Genomic DNA, 26,738 nt, shown 5'->3' on the forward strand with positions numbered 1-26,738 from the left:
CTGTAAATCAACTATACTTCGATGAAATAAAATTTAAAAAAGAGTAAAGGCTGAGGAAACTGGGGACTGACTGGCCCCATGATCCTATCGTAGAGTAGCTCCAATTCCAGGGCCGAGCCTGCTTCAGTGAGCAAGTGCAGCCAAGGTCTGAAATATCAAATCAACGGCATGCTTTCATTGATTCCTGTGGGACTACCCAAGCTACCCAGAGATGCTCCTTCGCTGAAGTCTTTCTGCTAATTGGTACTGAGGTTTTTCTAAGACAATAAAATTTGAAAATTGTGTTTCTTGGAAAACATAGTTGCCATGTAGTATATGGGTAGACTTCATTAACTCCTAGATTAAAAAGTCCCACATATCAGTGTCTTATATACTAGTTTTAAGTCTTCTACTTTACCTTTCTGATCTTAAAAAAAAAAAGTTAATTTACTGTTATTCTCCTGCCCACTTTCAAACACCTTCACAGTTCTCACTGGATCCTTACAATACTGTCAGAAATGGAGAGATGCTATGTAAGAAAACAGGCTCTGTAAGTTCACAGCAAAGATCTATTCCTAGAACCCAGGTTTCTATAATTCTAATCTACCTCTTTGAGGTGAGGTGTTAGTGAATGATTAATCCTGAAGTCACTTTAAGGAAAGAATATGATCTGCACATGAGAGGGACAGCTGTTTCATAGGTGGTGTGAGGTGTTTGGCAATTTTACCAGATTTCAGTACAGAAGATACCCATAGGCTTGTTTCCATCTTGTGATTCAACCAGCATTTAGTTTTAGATAACTTTCTTAAGAACTTTATTTAGCAAAGAACACCCCAGTGATCTAAACAGCTCTACAAGTTCTCTATGGCTCTGTGTATATACATATATTGATATAGATACTATACCAGCAATATAGCAATATTTCCTGAGTTACCTTTCTCCTTGTCTACTTGTATTTTAACCAAAGTTTACTGGGAAATAGCTAGAGCACTGTTACAAAAATCTTGTCTTCAATAACACATCAGCAGTTGAGGCTGGGAAGCAGTATTCTCTTCTCACTTCCTGAGGCTTTTAATATAATTATGCTGATTTTTGCCTTTGCTGCCTGACTTAACTGCAATCTTTGAGTTTACCACTCAAAAGATTTCCCCTTAACCAGAGTCAACCTGATGCGGTGAGTCAGTCTGCAGAATCATCACTTCCAATAACCAAACCCTGGCTGTTTCCCAGCCTCAAAGAGGACATTGCTTAGCATACTGTGTATTATGACTGGCAGAGGGGACAAGCTGGATACTGAGCAGCCTGAGCGCCGTGCGGCAGTACTCACACTGCACAGGGCACACGGGGTGGTAGTGGAGTTAGGGGCATGTGTCTGTCTCCTTCCACCCCACATGCCCTCTGGTAGTCCAGTGGAAGAAGAAAATGCATTTGGTTCACAGCAAGCCAGGTCACGTATATAACGAAGGAAGAACTGCATAGATCTCTATTATAGGCTCTTCTCTCCAGGCACCAAGTCTTATGCCAAACCTGCCAAAGACACACACAGAGAGACACAAGAAGCTTAAAAGGGCTCAAACTGAAAGTAAAACTGCAGGAAGGCAGCTGCAGAGAAGTAGTAATATGATGGGCTACAGGGAAGAGGCAAGGCCCTGTGGTCACCCTCATTACTCTCTGCTTGCTACAGATAGAGGACAGTTCTACTCACAGCAAAGCAGATGGCCGAGGCAACTGAAGGTGACTTCAGAGTAAGTAGTCGTCTTCAAGATTATCATCACCAGACATAGAAGCAGCTTCTATTCAGACATGAGGATAAAGTTAGATACTGCCCTACTGTGGCAGGCACTGCCATTGAGGATCAGAGAAAAAAATAGGCTTTTTGGTGTTCAATGACCACTCTGGTTAGGAGATAAATCCTGACACAACTTCCCTAGTTGGGAGAGACTGACTAAGAACTGGTAACTTCCAGAGATGCTCGAGGGAGCAAATGCTGTTGTACCTGATAAACTGAGGCAGGACAGGGTGTTTGCTATCTCTCCAGGGCTCTTCTTGGTCTCAGTGAGCATGCTCAGTGAGACATCTGTTTCTGTGGCCTGAGGGCATAAACAGGAGAAAAAGGAAGAATGTGTTTGGCTGGTGGGAAAGGAGAAGCCACCGCATCATTTTGCTCAGAGTCTGGTGTGGCTGCTGAGGGACACAGTGCTTCCCTTGATCAACTAGTGGAGCAACTCAGAGTCCTTAAGAGTGCTCTACAAACTGCACGCCTGACTAGAAGCCCCCCTGTCTTGAGGCACAAGGTTGGTCCCAGAGCAGCACCCCATGATGGTAAAGGCTCACTTACGAGGTCGTCCAACATCACTGGGGCAGCTTGGCTTCTTTCCACATCTTCTGCAAGCTCGACTGCGTATCCTTTACGAACTAATTCTAGCCCAATATCAAGTTTCTGAGAAAAGAAATGAAAAGGCTTCTTGGTGTTCAAAGAAGGGCAAATCAAAGGAAGGGCAGAAGAGCTGGGATTGATACTTCAAAAAATTCCTTTGGTGGTTCATTTAAGCAGGATCTTATGAGGCAGGACTATCATTAAATAAGGATTTCTGGGAAAGGAAAAGGAAGATGAGCCTATAAATATACTGAAGAGACAGTGAGCAACGAGTGAACCTCAGTCTTACCTTCCCATCGCTGGTATCATATAAATAGACCTTGGGCCAAGTTGAGATCCCAGACTGGACATAGCTAGAGATCTTGGCCACCAGGGGCTTCCAGTCAGCACAATGAGTGAGTCTGTCAAACTCATCCAAAGCTTCCTCTTCCCATTGTTCACCTGGTTAAAAAAAAATTGTAGACATAGCCTAAGAAGGGGTCAGTGCTGACAGGGGTGGGATTATGTCCTGGAGGGAAGCTGGAACTACCTACTTCAGAAGGTACCTATGTCTGATTGCCAGGCAGGTTTCTGACTGTTGCTGTCTGGCACTGGTGATGAAAAGGCGCCAGAGCCCCCAGAACTCAAAAAGCCTGGGAATGTGAGAATCCCCACCACATGCCCTATGAAAGTTATTCTATTTGGACGCAGAGTCAATAGGTAATAGGATCAATTTACCTGAGGGGGCAATCCGTGCCAGACTACACTCTATTGCTTGAAACGGAAGGCTTAGAAAGTCACTCCTAAAGTGAAAGAAACTGAAATTAGAATCCTAGTGCTAGGAGGGCCTTCTTATATTCCTTGCTTCTAGACAGTACCAGTTAACCCAGCAGCAGAAGATAATTAACTGATCTCTGTAAAGAGGTTATCTTCCAACCCTACCCCACCCCCTCCCCAGTGAGAAGTGCAAACAGCTCACCACGCTATGGCCAGGACTGAGTCAACGGATGAGACTCCAGCCTGACACCACACTGACCTGAGCACTCTGAGATCCCTCAGTGGGCAATCTCCATTATCTCCAAAGTCAACAAAGTAAAGGTCCAGGTTCCCATTCTCCAAGGTACCGAGGACCCGGGCACGATACCAGGAACCATTTGTCGGTAAAGGCGCAGCGACGATGTCTCCCGCGTGTACAGTCAAGTCTTCAGGCTGCAGAAGGAAGTGAGGAGTCAGGAGACGGCAGAGTTAGGAAGGGAGGGGCTAAGAGATTGGACACCAGAAGGAAGAACAAGCCACTGCTCCACAGGAAGGGGAAGAGAACACATCACAGTGAAAAGGATATGTCCCCCTCCATTGGACCCCAGCCCTGTCCCTGTAGCGACTCACCAGACTATTTTCGTAGTGCTGGGTCATCTCACTGACAAGCTTATCCAGTTGCAGGCTGCGGGAGCCAATGATTTGGATCCAGAAGTGGTTAGGATGTTCAGAGGCAGAGACATAGACTTCTAGGAATTCATCAGCATGGAAACTGAAGTCTGGACTGGGAACTAACCACAGGCATAAGCAAGTTAAACTACAGAATCATTGTTATCTAAAATGATGACCATTATCAGAATCATCTCCGGTTGAAATGGGAAGACTGCATCGGTGGGGTGAGAGGTACAACTACCAAGTGGCTAATACCATTTAAAAATGGCTGGAGGGACAAGTGGATGAATCATACAAGAAAATCCTGAAGGAAAGGTACTATAAGCTATGTTCTGTTCCTTTCTATGTAATTGAGTAATTAGAGTTCATTCACATTCTTTGTCATCTGCCATGTATTCAAATCAGCACCAATTATAATGAAGGGAAATGCCCATATGCTAGCTACAGCAGGACCAGGGAGAAGATATGTGGACAGATGTGGGCCTGCTCCAGACTGTATCCCACCACCGACTCATTAGACCCTGGGCACGTCTATGAACCTCTTAAGGACTCCGGTCTTCCCTGCCCATCCCAGTACCTACGCACAGAAGAAAAAGCCCACAGCCTTTTCATTCTTCTTGAATGGTGAAGTTTTTTAAGAACAGTAATGAGACAGGAAAAAATATTGGACTCAAAAGTATTTTACTTATTTGTATATGTTTGAAGAAAGAATATCATGTAATTCAATTATTTGATGTATTACTTACAGACCAGTTTCCTGTGAACGAGCATATTTCTATATTGTTCTCTAATTATTAGTTGGTTTGTATTCAGAAAAAAAATGTGTGTTCAGTATTAACCCAAGGAAAATATTGCCAGAAAGTCCCATCTGTAATTAAAGAACTGTAAATGTAGTCAAGAAAACAGAAATTATTTTTTTATTGTTTCCTTATTCTGGGATATCTAAGCCAGTATTTCTGGCTTCCCAGGTAGCAGTGATAAAGAACCCACCTGCCAATGCAGGATTGGCAGAGGGCTCGATCCCTGGGTTGGGAAGATACCCTGGAGAAGGAAATGGCAACTTGTTAAAAGTATTCCGGGGAAATCCCATGAACAGACAAGACTGGCAGGCAACAGTCCATGGGGTTGCAAACAGTTGGACACAACTGAGCATACACACATAGCCAGTATTTCTATCTTCCATGTGGCTAAGGGGATCCCCCTTTGTTACATACTTTCAAACATGGACATCTCTGGACTGGTCTGGACACCAGACCTCTGAAAGCTGTCATCATTAGGTTTCTCCCAGGAACCCTCTTCTGGTCCTACAACAGCCACGTCGCCATCTCCTTTGTGGGGAGGAACTGCCAGAGGTGCAGCCTGTTTTAAGCTAGTGCCAGTGTTTTTCCATAAAGCTGGCTCTCTGGCTCCACCTGGCTCTGTTACTTCCTCTCTTCTTACGCTGATTGGCTGCTTCCGTGGAACTCTGGTTTCTGCAGAATGAGCAATTCTCTTCCTAAGTTCTTCATCTTCTGAAACTTTCTCCAGTATCAAATGCTGTGGAAAATAAGAGAAGGGATGATATCTACATGGTCAGATACTGACCCAGGATGGAGTGAAGGGTTCTTCTCACTCTCAGACACAATTCAGGTTAGCTACTTGCCTTAGCTGCTGCCACTTCCTTCTGTGTTCCTGAGATTTTTATAAGTCTTGATAGTAGCAATGTTCCTTCTGATTCTTTGTCACAGGTGATTTTGGCTCCTGAGGCCTTACAGATAGAACGAATTGTCTCGCCGCCTCGCCCTGTATTGAATAATACATAAAACACTGTCCTTTCCTCTACTGCTACTAGTGATGCCACTATCTTGTATACACTACGAGGGGAGAGTCAGGGCTCATTTTCAAACTAAACAGACTGTAGGATAGTGAATGGAAAACAGAAGCTACTGAAATCCTTACTATAATAAGGATTATTATAGTATATATATATATATATATATACACACACTAGATTATTTGCTCTATATATGTACTAGATTATTTGCTCTATATATGTACTAGATTATTTGCTCTATATATGTACTAGATTATATGCTCTATCCATTTTATTTAAATTCTACACACTGGATAAGTTAATGTGGTCATGTCACTTTCATCTTCTGGCCACTGAGCAGACTTCACAGCCTCACTTCATTAGAAGATATCTTACATGAAACCACTGGACCAAGGACAGGACATTTCTCTGCTTCTCACAACAGCATGAGGAATGCTCTAGGGGAAGGTGCTTTCTAGAGCACAGTCTTGAGAGATTTAGGATAAAATCAGCATCCTTAGCTTCCCTTTAAAAGTCTAATATGAGGTAAATACATTTACATGAACCCTTGTGGAACCTATTTGTAAGGTTCAGATCATACTTTAAAAAATTTTTATTATTTATTTTTGGCTGTGTTGGGTCTTAGCTGTAGCATGTAGGCATCTCTCTGGTTGTGGCACACAGGCTTAGCTTCCCTGAGGCTTGTGGGATCTTAGTTCCCCAACCAGGGATCGAACCCATGTTCCCTGCACTGGAAGGCAAAATCTCAACCACTGAACCACCAGGGACGTTCTCTTACAACTTCTTGAGGTACTGAGTTTTGCTTTACCACTGGCTCTATAAAAAAGTAAAGTTCTGGTCTCAATTTCCCTGTCTTTTTTTCCTCAGCAAGGTGAAGGGGAAGTAGGCCAGGAAAAACCCTCCGGAAGGTGTGAAAGAAAGGCAAAGGGAAACAAAAAGGAGACAGCAGAGAAAGCTGTCCAGGGGTACCTATGATCCTGCCCACAGATCTCTGGGGAACTGAGAGCTGCTCAGACACTGGGGTATTCTCTGTCAGGATCTGATGAATCGCTGCTTTGGCCTTGCACACCTGAACAGGAAAACCACTGATAAGCAGCACCCGCTCATCTCCTGTATCCTCTGTGTCCACATCGATCCGAGCACCTGTCTTCTTTCTTAGCTGCAGAGAAAAGGATACGTGGCAGAATGTTCTGGAAGAGCTCTCACCTGGGTCAGCTAAGGGTACTCTCAACCTAACCCTGGAGGTGGATGAACTGGACACAGCAATCAGTGAAATCGGGTGCCATAAGCAGTCTTCAATTATATGTACTTATGGAAGGAGAGACAAAGGTAACCCTAAACAGCAGTTAATCCAAAACAGTTTCTCTGTGTTTAGACTGGTCTTTCCCCAAATTTGGATTAAAGAATCAATTATTTTGTTTCCTTGACATTCCAACTGAATAATGGAAGATGGTAAAAACAATCAGGGAGCAATTAATTTATTACTGCCAATTAATGAGTTCATAATTCCATTGCAGAAAGGAATGATTCGAACTATACCAGGATGAGAACCATCCAATTAAAAATCTCCATTTCAAGCTAAGTCACCCATTCTATAAGAAGTCGAAGTACTCATCTCTGGAAGGAAAACAGCAGCTAGAAACTTCCTATTTTTGTTGTTGATGTTTGTTTGTTTGTTTAAAATATACATAGTGTAAGTGGGTTTTACAGAATGGGGACAGAGGATGGACAGCAGAAATCAGTCCCTGGGAAAGCTGCTGCCTGCTCACACACTTACTTGTTTAATATTGGCTCCTTGCCGGCCAATGATGAGCTTTACAGCCTCCTGGGGGACTCGCATCTCTATCTCGATGTCATCTTCCCCAACAAATGTCAGCCGTTCTTCTGCACAGATCATCAGATCAGACTTAGACATACCCAAAGCTATTACTTCCCCTCCCCTGAATCAAAGCTGTCAAAGAGACACTGATGTAAAAGATAAATTGAGGATTTCAATCATAAAGAGAAGGAGAAGCAGCATCTGAGTGGAAACTAAAAGGTCCTCAAAGACCAGAAGATGGGCATTCTCTCTGGGATACCGTTTTCAAATGCTAAAATGGGAAAAGCCACTGGATTCTGGGCAAACTACTTCTCCCAAGACATGACTCCTGGAGAAGAATGAAGGCCAGAAGTTGCCTGAGGAGTCCACTAGGCTCAGAACTTCCCTTGTTTATACACAAATCATTTTTGTAACTCCTACTCTCTAAGTCCAGCCTGTGGGGAAACTGGACCCAACAGTTAGCAGAATCCCTTACAGTGCTGATGTTGCTGAATGGAACAAATCAACAGAATTATAAAATGGTTCTTTATTTCACAGACTAGCTTAACATTAACATAGAAAAGAAAAACTTTGTTTCAAAGGTCCCTCACAGAGAGTTAATTACATCCCAACAAATGATAACTTGAAAGAAGTTTCAAGTTAACAATGCCAGAACATAGTCTAACCACTTCGGTATGTACAGCCATGGATTCACATACCTCTGCTTTCCCTATATCTGCGGTATAGGATATAGGCAATTGTTGCACTGGCAGGGATCCCAAGGCCCAGTGCTATTTTTTGAATAGTGGACAAACTTGTCCAAGAAGTCCGTTCAGTGGACATTTTGGGCCGCCTCCTGAAATAAGCAAATGAAGAGAAAGGAGCTTTCATACAACTTTTATGTCAGAGAGAATGGAACACATTACAATATTACAAAGAATACTACAGCCTAGTTTCCCATTTCAAGAGCTTGAACAGTCTCAAGGTGTACTTCATGTGAAAGGCCACAGGGTATTTTTTCAGAAAGTTAGCTGAGGGACACATACACATATGACTAAATAGAGGAGTATTACTCCCTTCTCAACCCCTGCAAAGAGAACTATTTATTGATCAGCTTTAAAGGACAAAGGAACAAGAAATTAACTGAATCAAATATTTAACAAAATTTATATTTCATATCAAACTATTTAAAATTCCTTACATATGCACTTCTATGCCTCCTGGCCTTTCCAGATGCTGTTGTCTCTAAAAGGAATGGCATTCCAGGCCCAGGTTTAGGTTTTGCTACTTCTACTTCTCTTTCTTGAAAGTGTGATCTATTTATTCTCTGTACTCATTTCTATTTACTCCTCAGCTAACAATGAAAGGGGATTCTCTCCGGCTCCTTCATCAAAACTAAAACTTTCCAGGTAATTAACCTAGATGGCATATATAAGCCTTATCTAATCTCACCTCTGTTCCCTCTTTCCCATGGTTTCTATTTATCTAGAGGAGTTTTCTGAGTTTTGAGCTTGTCTTCCAGTGGCCTCTATCCATTGCTATTGTCACTCTGCTCTCTTTGGGCAATTTTATCCATACTTGAAGCATGAACTACTATCTATATGCGAATAACCCCGACACTGTACCTGGACTGATTGCTCATCAAATCTCATTTAGACCACTGTAATGGTCTTCTTGCTATTAGTCTCTCTTTGACTGTATCTTCATTTTCTTACCAAGCATATATCCCTCACTCTATTTCTTTATTTCATGTACCAATACTTTCTTACCCTCCCAATTATTTTACACCATCTCTTCTCCAACCTCTAGTGCTTCCTTCCTCATTCTCCCTCTCAACTGATGTCTGCTTCCTATCTCACTGAGAAAGTAAAGCATTTGGAGAAAATATTACTAACTTCCAAACTGATCCATCCACCTCCACCTCCTAAATATTTTATCTTCCTTCCTGTGGTCATGAATGAACGATCTTGGCTCTAGCACTGAGTCTGTCATATAAGTGTTGCTCTCCTTCCTTATCTTGCATCATCAATCTTTTCCTCTCTACCGAATCTTTCCAGGAGCAGACAAACACGCTATTATTTCTTTCTTAAAATTCTTTCTCAATTCCACTTATTCCTCCAAATACTACTCATTTCTTTTCTTCCTTTTACAAGAAAACTCAGTGTCAATGCTTCTGTGCTAGATTTCTCTTCTTGAGTTCACTCCTGCTGCTCTAGTGAAGGTCACCAGGGATTTGGATTTGCTAAATCCAGTGATCAAGTCTCAGTCTTCCCTCGACCTCCCCCACCACCAGAGTCTGGCACAGCTGGTGACTCCCTCTTCTCTGACACTTTCTTCACTTGGCATCATAGTACTGTTTCCTGGTTTTCCTTCTCCCTCTCTGGCTGCTCCATCAGCCTCCTTTGTTGGGTCTTGCTCCATTTTTTAACCTCTAAACACTGGAGTGACCCAGGGGTCTGTCCTTTACCCTCTTTATTCAAGAATCACTCTGTCTTGGCTTTAAGCCCCATCTATTTGCTGATGTTTAACTCCCAAATTCATAGATCAAGTGAGGACTGTTCTCCTGAACTCCAGGTTTGTACATCCAACTGCTTATGAAATATCTCCATTTGATGTTTAATAGGTATCTCAAACTTAGCAAATGCAAGTTTGCTAAGCACTCCGGATCTCACTCCTTTCTTCTTTGCCCTATCAGTTAGTGGCAACTCCATTCTTTCCAGTTCCTCAGGCTAAAAATCTTACTCTTCTTCCCCTCAAACAGCACATCTATCCTGGAAGCAAATCCTATTTGTTTTACATTGATTATCCAGAATCTGACTACTTTTTAACCTCTCCATTGCTATGACCAACATCTGCTCAAAACCACCATTATCTCTTGTCTAGATTATTAAAAAGCTTAATTACCTCCCTGCTTTTTATCATTGTACAATTTATTCCCAATACAACAGCTGGGGTAAGTGAAAAGTGTTATTCATCTGCTCAAATCCTTCCACGGTTTTCCATTTCACTATGATTAAAACCCAGTCATTATAATGACCTGCAAGGTGTTCATTTTGATTGTTTCCCCATTGGAAAGTTAACTCCCCAGAAGCAGGAATTAAAAAAATTTTTTTCCTCAGTACTTAGCACATGAAAGTGAAAGTGAAGTTGCTCAGTCGTGTCCGACTCTTTGCGACCCCCGTGGAAGGTAGCTTACCAGGCTCCACTGTCCATGTGATTTTCCAGGCAAGAATACTGGAGTGGGCTGCCATTTCCTTCTCCAGGGGATCTTCCCAACCCAGGGATCGAACCCGGGTCTCCCGCACTGCAGACAGATGCTTTACTGTCTGAGCCACCAGGGAAGCCCCTTAGCACATAGTAGCCACTTAGTATTTGGTCAATAATAATCTTTGAATGAACACACTTCCTCTTATTCTTCAGCAACTCTCCTGCCTACATGTAAGCTCAGTGGTATGAAAGGTTCTTTATAACCTAATCTCTGCCTATCATCTCCACAGCCTTATATTCTAACACTACTTCTACTAGGGGAACAGGATGTGCTTTCTTAAGTATCCTTGCTCTGTCACATGTCACTTCTGTCTTCACAGTCTTACTCCTTAGCCCATCAATACACTTACAACCATTCTGCTTTTAACTTTAACAAATTACGTGTGATGAAATAAAAATTCATATTCTAAGGCAAGTTGAGGATAATTTAAACATTAAAAAAACTTCCTCTGCCCTTTGGCCTTCTCTCTCCTCTCCACTGTGCACTGTGTATCTGCACCATGCATCGACCAAACCATCCCACTGGCAGAAATACCTGCCTGAACCATAAAGCATAACATTCTTGGGGAGCTAGACTCAGAAGCAGCACACATTCGATTCACTATACTGCCCTTATAATGTTGCTCAGACTGTATCTCATATCTGAATCAGGCTGCCAAGTTAATAATGGGAAATTGTGCCTCGAAGGCCAAACTCCCATGCAGACAGACAGCCACCTACAGGAATGCCAGCTGGGTTTATGTATGCTCGCAAATACTTAACTAAAAATTAGAGGAAACCCCACCCTGAAATGGCCAAGACTAGGTTCTCTTTTTGGCATTCCAAAACTGATTTTCTGAATGCAGTTAAAAGCTGGCAGTCTCCTGAAACTCTGCCTGCAGGGTCTACTAGAAATAGTGGAAAGAATTTTTCTCTTTTAAAAATTAGGTTAGCAGGGAGAAATATTTGTACAGGGCTAGCTTTTTAAAGCTTTGGATCCTGTGAACTGAAAAACTTCCAAGTTAAAATTTTACACAGCTCTCATCTTAAACTATTGTACCTATTTTAACTGATATATAGAAGGCTCAAAAGACTTCAAAATTTCAAAATAGCCTCATTTAAAGATTTGTTGTAGAAGGCCAATGAAAGATTAATGATAGGTACCTAAAAACTGCTCAACTCTATCTTTGAATACTCATTCTAATAATCTTCTGACTTGCCTTTCCACTCCGGAGACACTATTAAATGGTTACCTTTAGAAATGGGACCACCTGAGGAATGCAAGTTGGTATAGACACTATGGAAAACAGTATGGAGGTTCCTCAGAAAATCAGAGTTATCATATGATCCACCAATCCCACTTCTGGGCATACACCCAGACAAAACTATAATTCAAAAAGATACATGCACCCCTATGTTCACAGCAGCATTATTCACAGAAGCCAAGGCATGGAAATAACCTAGATGTCCACTGACAGATGAATGGATAAAGAAGATGAGACATACATATACACAGTGGAATACTACTTAGCCATAAAGAACTACAAAATAATGTCACTTGCAGCAACATGGATGGAATTAGATTATCATGTCAAGTGAAGTGAGAAAGAAAGACAAATATCATACTTATATGTAGAAACTAAAACACAGCACAAATGAACCTATACAAACAGAAACAGACTCACAGACATAGAGATCAGACTTGTGGTTGCCAAGGGGAGGGAGAGGAGGGACCAGCTGGGAATCTGCTGTTGGTAGATGCAAACATTTAGAATGGACAAACAACAAGGTCCTACTATATACAGTGCAGGAAACCATAAGAAAAGAGTATTTTAAAAAAGAAATACATGTGTAAAACTGAGTCACTCGCTGTATAGCAGAGACTGGCACAGTACCGTAAATCAACTATACTTCAATTAAAAGAAAAAGAAACGGGACACCTGAGGCTGTAGACCATAGCTACATAATTTCTTAAACCCAGGAAGAATCCTTAAAAGTGTTTGTAAATGGATTGCCAAGATGGGTGACCACTGGCCTGACTAAATTGATCATAGCTGATATTTAGAACCTGACAGAAATTTTACTGGGGAGAGGTGGGGTCTCTGTCCCCCAAGCTAAACGAGGGAACATAAAATTCCAGCATTGGTGAATGCATATGTCAGTCCTTGCACTGAGGGGACTGCTCAGTTTTATGAGGAATTAAAAACCACTGTCCTTGTGTTGCAGGAAGGGGAACCCCTTCCAGGGCCCAAAAATGGGCTCCTGTCTGACACTTGGAAATGAACTGTCCGAGTAGACACATGTGCTAGCCAAGCAAGAAATATTACTGGAAAGGGCTCCTGGGCAGAGAGCTGAAGGGTAAGGGAATCCAGGAAAACAGCTCTGCCACATGGCTCATAGTCTCAGGTTTTATGGTAATGGGATTAGTTTCCAGGTTGTCTTTGGCCAATCATCCTGACTCAAGAGTCCTTCCTGGTGGCACACGCATTGCTCAGCCAAGATGGATGCCAACGAGAAGGATTATGGCAGGTGGTTGGACAGATGGTGTCTCCTTTTGTTCTTTCCTGAACTCTTCTGGTTAGTGGTGGCTTATGAGTTCCGTGTTCCTTACCAGGAACTCCTGTCATAAAATAACTCAGGCAAATAGTTACTATGGTGCCTGGCCAGGGTGGGCGGTTTTCAGTCAGTGTGCTTCCCCTATCACTTGTTTTTAAAAATCTAGTCTTTATAGGACCAGAGGTGTGGCCTCCAGAAATAATACAAAACTCACAGGTGGTGCCAGTGGTAAAGAACCTGCCTGCCAATGCCAGAGACTAAAGAGATAAGAGTTCCCTTCCAGGGGTTGGGAAGATCCCCTGGAGAAGGAAATGGTAACCACTCCAGTATTCTTGCCTGGGAAATCCCATGGACAGAGGAGCCTGGCAGGCTACAGTTCACAGGCTCACAAGGAGTCAGATATGACTTAGTGACTAAACAACAACAAAACCTCACTTATTAAGAGGCTTGCAAGTACTGAAGAACAAAAATCTAGCCCTTAAGGAACAAAGTACTCCAAGGAGGAACTTGTATTTTTCTTCCCATGCCTTTGAGATGCAAATATTCTATTTGGTCTTTTCCTGGAGCTCTTATCTGGACCTTTTTTTTTTTTCCCTGTACTGTGTGGCTTGTGTAATTGAACCAGGGATTGAACCTTGCACTGGGGAGTGCAGACCACCAGGAAATTACCCAGGCTATTTTTTAAAAACAAAAATTTCATGCAAATCAAAACTACAATGATGTACTACCTCACACTGTGCAAAATGGCCATCATTAAAAAGTCTACCGGATATTGAAGAGATAAGATGGTGGAGTAAAAAGACTTAAACTTACCTCCTCTCATGAAAACACCAAAATCACAACTAATTGCTGAACAATCACTGACAAAAAAGACAAACCAATAAAAAAGATATTCTACATCCAAAGACAAAGAAGAAACCACAACAAGACAGAGGGGGCGTTTCCACGATTTAATCAAGTCCCATACCCATTGGGTAGGCAACTGACAAACTGGAAAATAGTTATATTGCAGAGGTTCTCCCACAGGAGTGAGAGTTCTGAGCCCCACGTCAGGCTCCTCAACCTGGGGATCTGGCATCAGAAGCAGGAGTCCCCAAAGCATTTGGTTTTGAGGCCAGTGGGGCACAGGACTGGGGGGAAACAGACTCTACTCTTAGAGAGCACATAAAAGGTTTTACATGTATTGGGACCCAGGGCAGTGACTCCATGGGAGCCTGGGCCAGACCTACTTGGAGGTCTTGAAGGTTCTCCTGGGGAGATAGAGGTTGGCTGTGGCTCACAGTGGGGGCAAGGGCAGGTGGCAGAGGCCCCAGTGAATATTCAATGTGAGCTCTCCAGGAGGTCCCCATTTGGACATTGAGACCTGGCCCCACTCAAAAGCTTACAGGTTCCAATGCTGAGATGCCTCAGGTCAACCAACCAACAGGGACTCCCTGGTGGTACAGAGGATAGGAATCCACCTGCTAATGCAGGGGACATTGGCAGATCCTTGGTCTGGGATCCACGGATCCCTGGTCCGAGAAGATTCCATTTGCCGTGGAGCAACAAAAGCCCATGGGCCACAACTATTGAGCTCACATGCCGCAACTACTGAAGCCTATACTCTGCAACAAGAAGAGCCACTGCAATGAGAAGCTCATGTGCTGCAACGAAGAGTAGCCTGTGCGCAGCAACAAAAGACCCAGCAATGAAGACCCAGCACAACAACAACAACAACAAAACTAAGGAGGTGGGAACAGAGCCCCACCCATCAGTAGACAGGCTGATTAAAGTTGTCCTGATCCCACAGCCACCTCTAAACACACTCCTGCTTACCAGAGGGACAAGACCCAGCTCCACCCACCAGTGGGCAGGCACCTGTCTCTCCTTCCAGGAGGCCTGAAGAAGCCCCTGGACCAACCTCACCTACAAGGGGACAGAGAACAGAAGTAAGAAGCTACAATTTTGCAGGCTGAGGAACAGAGGCTACAAACATAGAAAGTTAGACAAAATAGAGTAATGACAGTAAACAAATTATATCAAGCATCTGTTCCAATCACAACAATCACAACACTATGAGATCAGAAGTCAACTACAAGGGGAAAAAAAGGTAAGAAACAAACAACATGGAAGCTAAACAATATGTTACTAAACAACCAATGGTTTACTGAAGAAATCAAAGGCGAAATAAATAAATATCTAGAGAAAAATGAAAACAGTGATCCAAAACCCGTGGGACACAGCAGCAGTTTTGAGAGAAGTTTACAGCAATACAATCTTACTTCAAGAGACAAGAAAAAAATCTAACAACCTAACCTTACAACTAAAGCAACTAGAGAAAGAAAAAAATCCAAAGTTAATAGAAGAAATCATAATGGTCAGAGCAGAAATAATGAAATAGAGATGAAGAAAACAAAAAAAGATCAATGAAACTAAAAGCTGGTTCTTTGAAAAGATAAAATTGATAAATCTTTAGCCAGACTCATCAACGAAAAAAGAGGGCACAAATCAATAAAATTAGAAATGAAAAACTGATACCACAGAAATACAAAGGATCATATGAGACTACTATGAGCAACTATACACCAATAAAATGGACAACCTAGAAGAAATGGACAAATTCTTAGAAAGGTACAGTCTCCTTTCTTGGAAGAAAGGAAAGAAAACCAGTAAGAAAATAGAAAATATGAACAGACCAATCACAAGTACTGAAACTGAAACTGTGATTTAAAAACTTTTAACAAACAAGAGTCCAGGACCAGATGGCTTCACAAGTAAATTCTATCAAACATTTATTTAGTGAACACCTATCCTTTTGAAACTATTCCAAAACACTGCAGAGGAAGGAACACTCCAAACTCATTCTATGACACCATCATCAACCTGATGCCAAAGCCAGACAAAGATACCACCAAAAAAGAAAATTACAGGTGAATATCACTAATGAACACAGATGTAAAAATTCTCATACACTAACCACGTGAATCCTACCATACATTAAAAAAACATACACCATGTTCAAGTGGGATTTATTCCAGAGATGCAAGGATGTTTCAATATCTGCAAATTGATCAGTGTGATACACCACATTAACAAATAGAAGAATAAAAATCATATGATCATCTCAACAGATGCAGAAAAAGCTTTTGATAAAAACTCAATACCAATTTATGATTTAAAAAAACTCAGGCTGTATATTGTCACCCTGCTTATTTAACTTATATGCAGAGTACATCATGAGAAACGCTGGGCTGGAAGAAGCATAAGCTGGAATCAAGATTGCTGGGAGAAATATCAATAACCTCAGATATGCAGATGACACCACCCTTATAGCAGAAAGTGAGAGGAACTAAAAAGCCTCTTGATGAAAGTGAAAGAGGAGAGTGAAAAAGTTGGCTTAAAGCTCAACATTCAGAAAACTAAGATCATGGCATCTGGTCCCATCACTTCATGGGAAATAGATGTGGAAACAGTGGCAGACTTTATTTTTTTGGGCTCCAAAATCACTGCAGATGGTGATTGCAGCCATGAAATTAAAAGACACTTACTCTTTGGAAGGAAAGTTATGACCAACCTAGACAGCATGTTAAAAAGCAGAGACATTACTTTGCCAACAAAGGTCCGTCTAGTCAAGGCTATGGTTTTTCCAGTGGTCATGTTTGGATGTGAGAGTTGGACTCTGAAGAAAGCTGAGTGTTGAAGAATTGATGCTTTTGAACTGTGGGGTTGAGGAAGACTCTTGAGAGTCCCTTGGACTGCAAGGAGATCAACCAGCCCATCCTAAAGGAGATCAGTCCTGGGTGTTCATTGGAAGAACTGATGCTGAAGCTGAAACTCCAATACTTTGGCCACCTCATGCGAAGAGTTGACTCACTGGAAAAGACCTGATGCTGGGAGAGATTGGGGGCAGGAAGAGAAGGGGATGACAGAGGATGAGATGGCTGGATGGCATCACCGACTCGATGGACATGAGTTTGAGTAAACTCCGGGAGTTGGTGATGGACAGGGAGGCCCAGCGTGCTGCGATTCATGGGGTCGCAAAGAGTCGGACATGACTGAGCAACTGAACTGAACTGAATGACAAACTCACAGCTAACATAATACTCAATGGTGAAAAGCTGAAAGTGTTTCCTCTGAGATCAGGAACAAGACAAGGGATGTCTGCTCTTGCCAGTTTTATTTAACATAGTTCTGGAAGTCCTAGCCATGACAACCAGAGAATAAATAAAAGGAATCCATACTGGAAAAGAATAAAACTGTCACTCTTTGCAGATGACATGATATTATACACAGAAAATCCTAAAAATACTACCAGAAAACTACTAGAGCTCAATGAACCTGGTAAAGTTGCAAGATACAAAATTTATATACTCTTGCATTTCAATGGGGCTTCCCAGGTGGCGCTAGTGGTAAAGAAACCACCTGCCAATGCAGGAGATGTAAGAGATCTTCCTTGGGTCAAGAAGATCCCCTGGAAGAGGGCATGGCAACCCACTCAAGTACTCTTGCCTGGAGAATTTCATGGACAGAGAAGACTGGTGGGCTACAGTCCATGGGATTGCAAAGAGTTGGACATGACTGAAGCATGAAAGATTAGAAACAGAAATTAAAGAGACAATCCCATGTATCATCAAAAAGAATAGTATCAATACTTAGAAATAAACCTATACATGGAGGCAAAACACCTGTATTCTGAAAATTATAAAACGCTGATGAAAGAAATCGAAGATGATAAACAGATGAAAAGCTATATCATGTTCTTGGATTGGAAAAATCAATATAGTCAAAATGAGTATACTACCCAAAGAAATCTACAGATTCAATATAATCCCTATCAAATTACCAACGACATTTTTCACAAAATTAACAGCAAAAAAATTTTTAAATTTTTATGAAAACACAAAAGACCCTGAATAGGCAAAGCAATTCTAAGAAAGAAAAGAGCTGGAGGAATCAGGCTCCCTGACTTCAGATTATACCACAAACAGCTCATGCAGCTCAATTAAAGAAACAAACAACCCTATCAAAAACTGGGCAAAAGATCTAAACAGACATTTCTCCAAAGAAGACACATGGTCAAAAAACACATGAAAAGATGCTCAACACACTGTTAATTATTAGAGAAATGCAAATCAAAACTACTAGGAGGTATCATCTCACGCTGGTTAGAATGGCCATTACCAAAAAGTCTACAAACAATAAATGCTAGAGGAGGTGTAGAGAAAATGGAACCCGCCTACACTGTTGGTGGAAATGTAAATTGATACAGGCACTATGGAGAACAGAATGGGGGTTCCTTAAAAAACTAAAAGTAGAACTACCATATGATCCAGCAATCCCATTCCTGGGCATATATTTGAGAAAACCATATTCAAAAAGATACATGCACCTCTATGTTCATGGCAGCTATGCACAGTAGCCAGGACATGGAAACAGCCTACTTTTCCATTGACAGAGGAGCAGTGAAAGAAGATGTGGCACAAATATTACTCTACCACAAACATTACTCAGCCATGAAAAAGAATGTAATTTGCAGGAGCACGTATGGATTTAGAGATCATCATACTAAGTAAGTCAGAAAGACAAATACCATATGATATCACTTACATGTAGAATCTAAAATAAGACACAAATGAACTTATTTACAAAACAGAAACAGACTCACAGATATGGAAAACAAACCTATGGTTACCTAAGGGAAAAGGGAATGGACAAGGGATAAATTAGGAGTTTGGGATTAGCAGATACAAACTACTATATATAAAGTAGGTAAACAACATCCTATTGTATAGCACAGGGAACCATATTCAATATCCTGTAATAAACCATAATGGAAAATACGAAAACTAACACGTGTATATATGTATAGCAGAATCACTTTGCTGTATACCAGCAACTAACTTAACATTGTAAATCAATTACACTTCAATTTAAAAAATTAAATGCAAATTTCAGGAAGGGTGTAGGTAATTTGGAACTTGTCAATGACAAAGTCTTAACTATCTTCTCCATTAAGCATTAGTAAAAAGGGTTTAGCCATCTAAAAAGGTGACTGATTTGTTCCGTCTGCCAGAAACCCAATTTGAATTTGCTTGTAACTGATGGGTTTAACATTATTGTCCCTGATTCATGGCTGAAATTTTGGAATGAAAACTATACGGTGTCTGTTATGTATCTGTGTTGTAGCTGTGCTGCTGCTGCTAAGTCGCTTCAGTCGTGTCCAACTCTGTGCAACCCCATAGACGGCAGCCTACCAGGCTCCTCCGTCCCTGGGATTCTCCAGGCAAGAGTACTGGAGTGGGTTGCCATTGCCTTCTCTGGTAGATGTGCTGTATTGCCAAAATTAATTTGTAAAAGAACTCTATATAATTGGCTTAAAGAAAATAAAACACCTATATAAATACTCAGAAATTTCACATGATCTTGTAAGCAGATAGGTAAGAGGTCCCTGGACACGTTTTCTTGACAGTAGAGAAGCCATTTTTAGCCTAAGTCATTTTGTGATCTAAGCCTGGCCACAATGCTTGTCCTTGAACAGGTCTCATGACAGTAACTAATGATTTTAAGAGAACAAAGAATCCAGAAAACAATGGCTTATCAGGCAAGAGAAGTAACAACAGCCAAGATAATATTATCAGTTGTTAACAGAACTCCAGGTTCTGTTTCAGTCTTAAAGATTAGCCTGAAGCACTGAACCACCAGATCAACTGACACCTAAGGGATGATGTTGTCTTTTCCTCACTCTCCAGACTTCAATCAACTAAAGCTAGGACTCTCAATCACCCAAGTCCCTTCATGAATATGCATGTGCCCTTACACAGCCCCACCAGTTTTGCTGTTTGAGGAGACACTGCTTTGGGACAGATTCTCAGTGTTCTCCTTACTTGCTGCAAGTAATAAATCCTTTTTTCTCCCAGTCTTTGACTTGGTTTTATGGCTTGACACCCACCAAGAGGTGAAGCCAATTTTCTGGTAACAGCTGGGAAATACTCAATATTGAATCAATAGCTGGTATTAAAGTTAGCTTAAGTTTGCTGAATAATATATATCTCTTTAGAATCATTAACATAATGGATAATATTTTTATTGTACCTTAGATTTACTAGAAATCAAACAAGACCTTAAATCTGTTGCAAAATTTGCTGGCAAGAAAATAACTTGATATGATGAAACTTTTAAGTAAACAGAGGTAAATGAAATAAAAGTCTTTAGGTAAACTCTTTCGGATTAATTATGTTTTGGGTATGTCTATCCAAAATGCTCTCCATATTTTGGTAATTTGAAATTTTAGCATTTTGCTAAACTAAGTTAAATGCTGAAAGTCTACCAAATAGATAATTACCAAATAAAATGAACTACTGTAGCATTAGTGAATATAGATTTCCTTTCACTAAGAAACTAAAGATACCTGAACTATTTAATAGGTTTGGTGTCATGCTAAGACATTTTCTATTAAAAAGCACATGTTTTCTAGAAAACATAAATAGTATTCATGTACTATTTATGAGCATAAATAGTATATAAATATTTACATACTATATATAAACTTGCCAGTCTATAGAATGCTAACATAAAAAAGTTAATTGCTTGTTAGTTTTCATTAAAAATAAGTTTTAAGAGCTGGGAATTCTAATTAATACATGCAATTTAAGCTACTAGAATAAGGGAAACATTGCAGTATCTGAGGAAAGAAAAATGTTTTCAGGAAAAAGAAGATATGAGGAACAGAAATACATCTCTATATTTGCCTTTGAGATCTTTTATTGTCACTCTGGTTACGTGACTAAGAATCGTTCCATGTACAATCCTATTTGACCAAGTGTTTTAAAGCTTTTTGATATATTACATTTCTTTTTTTAAAACTTTTTGGCCACATGGAGTGGCATGTGGGATCCTAGTTCCCAGACCAGGGATGGAACTGGCACTCCCTGCATTGGAAGCTCAGTCTTAACCACTGACAGAGAAGTCTCAAAAATTTTTGATATTTTTGACAAACTTCCCAAAGTTCAAATTCTAAATAAAGTTCATCTGACCTCTAATTAACTTTGAGGTTTTCCAAAGGGTCTCAAGAACACCTCAAAATGTTCTTCTCTGTCTCAGAGAGGACAGAATGACCCTAGTATGACCCTGTACTAAGCTGGGTTTTATTGCTATGGGTTTCCACAGTACTCTAAACATCCCTTCATAGCACTTGCTTGCTTATAATCATTGATTAAGGGCTAAGTCTGTCGTGAGAATGAACTGAAGGCAGCAACAGCCGGTGTAGGGAGACCAATTCAGAGGCTAGTCCAGGTGTCAATGATGGAGATGGAGAGAAGCAGACAGTCGGTTCAGAGAGCTTTCAAAGGAAGAATACACAAGATCCAGCAACTGATTTATGGAAATGTCAGAGGGTGAGCCAAGGAGCCGGCTATCATGTTTCTCATTTGAGCACCTGGTAGATGGTAGTGTCTGAGATAGAATATTGATGATCTGTTGGGGGGAGTGGGGGGGATGAATGTCTGTGACATGGATGAATTTACTGGGTGATTTCCATTTGAAACAAAACCTAAATGTTACTAACATCTCTTCAGATACTACAAATGAGGTTTGTGCTATAATATCAGCTGATATCTCAAAGAATATCTCCTTGATTAACATTAATCAAGTATAGTCTACATATTCTTTCACATTGCTAAATTTCTGTTAAAAATTAAAAGTGGAAAATATGATGGAAATGAGAATAGTTCTACAGTGAAAAAAAAGAAAGTGAAAGTGAAGTCGCTCAGTTGTATCTGACTCTTTACAACCCCATGGACTGTAGCCTACCAGGCTCCTCAATCCATGGGATCTTCCAGGCAAGAATACTGGAGCGGGTTGCCATTTCCTTCTCCAGGGGATCCTCCTGACTCAGGGATCGAACCCTGGTCTCCAGCACTGTAGGCAGACGCTTTACCGTCTGAGCTACCAGGCATTGCGCCAATTCTACATAACTAAATGCTAACTTGTGTTTGATTTTATTACTTCAAGTTGAACATGAGGAGGAGACTAGAACTTAAGATCATAGCTCCTAGATAGAGTAGACATGTGGGTCATTTCAAGGTTGAGAAATGTACTTAGGCAACGGTTTTCAGTAAAAGCTAACTTTGACATTTCCTGATATTTGTATTAAAACAGTTGCTAACAATTATCTGATATACATTTCAAAACACAAAGTGAACTCCATGGGAGCCAGGATCTGATATGTCATTCCAATATCTCCTAACAACCAGAACCTACAAGGTACCTAAAACATGGTGATCTGTTTGTTAAACTGAAGCAGCTCAATCAATTTTCTCATTTTTTAAAAAAGTTTTCTCATTCTTGCTACATTTATTTTTAAACCAGTGAGTGAAAAAAGCCTTCACCCATTTCTCTCGGGTGAGGAAAGAGTAACTGTGACACAGGAGTCTTGAGCCAAAGCCCACGATTCTAGCTGCATTAAAAACTAAAGAGGGAAACTGGAAAAACAAATACTGAAGACCATTAAAGAAAAAGCTTTGGGAAATAAGAGGCAAACTGATAATCAATGGCTTGGGGCAAACCCTCTCTTACGGTGAAAGGGTCCGCTGTGACTACCTTGGGACGAGCGCACTTTCATGGAAACAGTTACTAGCCCCGGGGTGGGAGAAAGCTGCCCCCACATAGCGCCTCACCATGCCAGGCTCAGAAGCTAGCTCCCCGGCCCCAGACCCTCGTCTCGCCCGGGGGCACCTTTCTTCTCTCAGCCCCACATTCCCGCCTTCTTGTTGCCGGTGGTGTCCCTGGCTCAGCCTCCCCCACTCCCCAAACCTCCGTTCCTGGTCCCTGCCTTTACCGCTCCTGGAATCAGCCGTCGCGCACTTTGCCTCGCACCTCACCCCTGGGGCGGTAGCCGCCTCTCACCAGCAGTACCACTCCAAGGCGCGCCAGCCTCGCTTCAGCCGCCACTTCCCCGCCCCCGCAGCCGGCCCGCACCAATCAATGCCCGGCTTGCAAGCCCGACCAATCAACCTCCTCCTCGAAACCAATCCTCGCGGGAACTGCCCCTGAGCGACGGCGCTGTGCTGCGTGCTGGTACCCAATTACCCGGATGGAAATCAAAGCCCGCCCACCAGGTCAGCCAATAGACTCCAGGGAAAGCCGACGACATTGAGATTGCACCTGCTGAGTATTAAACAGCCAATTAGAGGCTCAGGAGCACTCCCAGCCCATCTCCAGGCCAATTACCTAGGAGGCTTCCACTGAGGTGGGGGTGGGGGGTGTAAATCAACGCTCCGGAGGTGCAAAGGGGTGGAATCACGCAACCGCATCTCCGCACAAAATTAGTGCCTTTGTACAAAGCCAGTGCCACTCTACAACCCAGTGACCATTGGGGAAGCCGCCTCCTGACGGGCGATCCTTTGCCTCGATCGGTCCGCATACCATGACAGAGACTCATGAGACACGAAAAACGTCCCCCCGCCTCATCCCGCGGGAAAACATTAAAAAGTCTTTGTAGAGATGAAGAAAAAGCCAAGCGGAAGGAATTGCGCCGCAGAGCGTGAGGATCTCTATTTCTCTGTCGAGGAGTGAACACACGACGACTGACACCACATAGCAGGAGAGATGAAGGACCCAAGTTCGGGGCAACGCGTGGTAAGGGAGCTGGGGGTAGTTCGGGCTTCAGGGGCCCAACCCTTCCCTGGGGTTGGGCTACTGGCGCGAAGGCACAAGCTGCGGGTAGGGGGGCCGTTACTGTGGGGGCGAGGAAGGGGATGCAGACGGCGGTTTGCTTTGGAAGAGTGTATTCCGCCTGGGTACTTGGACCGTTATGGACGGTTGGGCCCTGCTACCCACTCAGAGCGGCGGAGAGCCTCGCGAGGCGGCCCTGACCCTTCCCTGCCGCCAGTCCCCGCCCCGCATTAGGGGCTCACCCTGCGGCCTGGGGTTGGGCACTCCTTGTAATGTGGGAATCTTCGCACCAGCTGCTATCACAATGCCTGGCACATGATAAGCACGCAGTAAATGTTTGTAAAATAAATGCAAGATTATATGTTTAGTTAACTAAGGAGATGCCATTGAGCCTCAGTTTTCAGTTTTGTATTAATCTAAAAAATATATGTGTTTTGAATATGTAATACATGTACATTCTACCAAGGAACGAACAGGTTTCTCATCCTTAAAAGAAGCAACCCAGTTTTTACCAGATTCTTGTGGATTTTCCACAAGATTTCTATAATATGCATATGTTATTTATATATATTATCCAGTTGATAACATGTTATATATGACTATTTTGCAATTTCTTTTTGCATGGTCCAGATATTTTTCTGTAGCAGCACATAGGTATCTGCCTAATAGTTAAGTTTCACAGCAAGCTTGAGGCATGTATTAAGATTTATTCAATCAGTCCTTTAACATTATATTGATACCCAAGTATATTTTGTTTGTCTCTTGTATATCTGTACAGTAAATATTTAGGGCTTCAAACATTTAAGTCTGACAAGTGTGTGTATTTTTTTTTTTAATTTAGCTATATACAATTTCACAAATTCTCTTTTCTTCCACAAAGATTTTTCTCATTTACATTTCACCAACAGCATTTGAAAAGGATTTGGTAAGTATAATATTGACAAATTGCCTTCTACAGATATTTTACCAGTTTCCTGTGCCATCAGCAAGCTTATACAGCCTGTTATAAAACTTTTGGATTTTTGACAATCTGGTAGTGTAAATGGCATCTCACTGCAATTTGAATTTTCATTTCTCTTATAAGGTTGAGCATCTCTTAGTACGTTTAAGTGGCAATTATATTTTTCTGTAAATTGTCTGTTCATTTACTTTGGATATCTGATAAGGGTTAGATAAAAGCTTCCCAGGTGGCACTAGTGGTAAAGAACCCCTCTGCCAGTGTAGGAGAGGTAAGAGGTGTGAGTTTGATCCCTGGGTTCGGGAAGATCCTGATTCCCCAGAGAACAGAATGGCTACCCACTCCAGTATTGTTGCCTGGAGAAATCCATGGACAGAGGAGCCTGGGTGGGCTACAGTCCATAGGGCTGTAACAAGTTGGACACAACTGAGGTGACTTAGCACACAATACAAAATTGGATCTCTATTTCACACCTTAACACCCAAATAAATTCCAGGTGGACTAAATACTTACATATACAAAAAGGACATTATAAAAGTAAAGAAAACATAGGGTAATTTTTAAATAACTTTAGATAGTAGGAGGCTTTTCTAAATATGATATGAAACCTAGAAGTTATCAAAGAAAATGCTAACAAATTCAGCTACATAAAAATAAAAAATACTTGCATAACAAAAAAAGTCACAGTAAAAAGAAGAAGACATAGGACAAATTGGGACTGGGTGAATTGTGATTTCTTTATTCTCATCTCCAGTCCTAAAGAGTCCGTTTTATTTCCTTGAAGAGTATTCTGAACAAGGTGTAGGTGGCAGCAGGTGAAACTAGTTAAAGTGTGGGTGGCCCAGAATTCAGTGGGCAGCTGTTTCCACTCCACAAGGCAAAGCAGGGAAGTGGACTTTAGCTAGAGGGTTGGACAGGGAAGGATTCTCAACACAGTAGTTCCAGAGCCTGCTGCTTACAGAGTTCCCTTCTTGGACAACATGCAAACCATTCAAATGCTTCTCTAACGGAGGTTTTGGAAAACAACACAGTGGCTCTGCCCATTGTAGGATTCGCCCCATCACTCAAGGGTCTTCACCAGAAACCAGCAACTGGGAGCGTGGGTCTTAGTATCAGAAATTATGCTAGTACTACTCTTCTGTCTTTAGGTCAGATTAATGAGTTGTGGCAGGTGTCCTAGGAGAGAGACACTCTCCTCGGCCTCTCTGGCCACCACCATCCAGCTCGAAGTCTTCCTCCTTAATTCCCCTTTACAAAGCAGTTTGGTGGAAGAGGATTCAGGAGTTCTTTATCTCTCACACTCTCCAGCCTGCATCACCACCCCACTGACTTCTTAGAGCAAAAGTCCTACCCAAAGCCTCCTGCATCTCTCTGAGAGATAGATGCTCCGGGGAAAATGGTGGCGGGGAGGGGAGCAGAGCAGCTGGAGGCAACAGTATGTTTTCTTATAGGATCTGTCCAATCACTTGCTCTTACTTATGCAATTAGCTACTTCACACCATAGCCCTTCCTAGCCTTTTCTCTTTGCCGCTAATGGACCTGGAGAGCACAGGCAGCCTAAGCCTTCACCTTTCTCCCTGCCACCTGAGGCTTCTCCCAGCAGAGGTTCTAGAAGCATTTTTGTCCGTTGCATGCACCAGGTATTCTCACAGGGGTCTGTAACCCTCAAAGTTAAGGATCATTGCCTTGCAGCATGCTCTGCCTTTGAATCAGGAAAACAGCCCAGCAAAGGATGTAGGGAAATTAGAGTATCTCAGGAACCAAAATAGGGAGTGTGGAAGTGCTGCCAGAATGTCTTTGGGTCCAAACTTCTCTCAGCTTAGATGAGATCGTGTCTGAAATGAAAGAGAGGGAGGGGTAGAGAGAGGATTGGGCAGGATGACCTCAGGAAGGTTCTCTCAAGCAGGAGTAGGCAGGTGAAAAGAGCTGAATTCTTCTCGAGAGTAAGGCAGTT

General features: G+C 42.0%; 1 protein-coding gene and 1 long non-coding RNA gene across 4 annotated transcripts in view; one reads left to right on the plus strand and one right to left on the minus strand.

Moving 5' to 3' along the window:
• Positions 1 to 764: 764 nt before the first annotated feature.
• On the minus strand, positions 765 to 23,466 carry TDRKH (tudor and KH domain containing). Of its 3 annotated transcripts, XM_020874349.2 has the most exons (14): positions 23,383 to 23,466; positions 8,094 to 8,230; positions 7,354 to 7,460; positions 6,546 to 6,735; positions 5,406 to 5,545; positions 4,978 to 5,299; positions 3,722 to 3,882; positions 3,372 to 3,544; positions 3,074 to 3,138; positions 2,646 to 2,797; positions 2,318 to 2,419; positions 1,976 to 2,069; positions 1,685 to 1,772; positions 765 to 1,506 (listed from the first exon to the last, which is right to left on the minus strand). In XM_020874349.2, exons 1-13 carry the CDS (start codon positions 23,463 to 23,465, stop codon positions 1,720 to 1,722), a joined length of 1,779 nt encoding a protein of 592 aa, XP_020730008.1. In that variant the 5' UTR covers position 23,466; the 3' UTR covers positions 765 to 1,506; positions 1,685 to 1,719. The 3 variants fall into 3 exon arrangements, with proteins under 3 accessions (XP_020730008.1, XP_020730009.1, XP_070323443.1); XM_020874350.2 differs by lacking the exons at positions 8,094 to 8,230; positions 23,383 to 23,466 and adding an exon at positions 22,991 to 23,117; XM_070467342.1 differs by lacking the exons at positions 8,094 to 8,230; positions 23,383 to 23,466 and adding an exon at positions 23,029 to 23,050.
• Positions 23,467 to 23,708: 242 nt separating this feature from the next.
• The window catches only part of LOC139035128 (uncharacterized), a 238,080-nt gene continuing 235,050 nt past the window's right edge, over positions 23,709 to 26,738 (plus strand). The window contains exon 1 of the long non-coding RNA XR_011487651.1: positions 23,709 to 23,790. This is a non-coding gene — a long non-coding RNA (uncharacterized lncRNA). The remainder of the gene's footprint in view (positions 23,791 to 26,738) is intronic.

Source organism: Odocoileus virginianus, chromosome 5 (assembly GCF_023699985.2).
Source record: "Odocoileus virginianus isolate 20LAN1187 ecotype Illinois chromosome 5, Ovbor_1.2, whole genome shotgun sequence".
Taxonomy (NCBI): domain Eukaryota; kingdom Metazoa; phylum Chordata; class Mammalia; order Artiodactyla; family Cervidae; genus Odocoileus; species Odocoileus virginianus.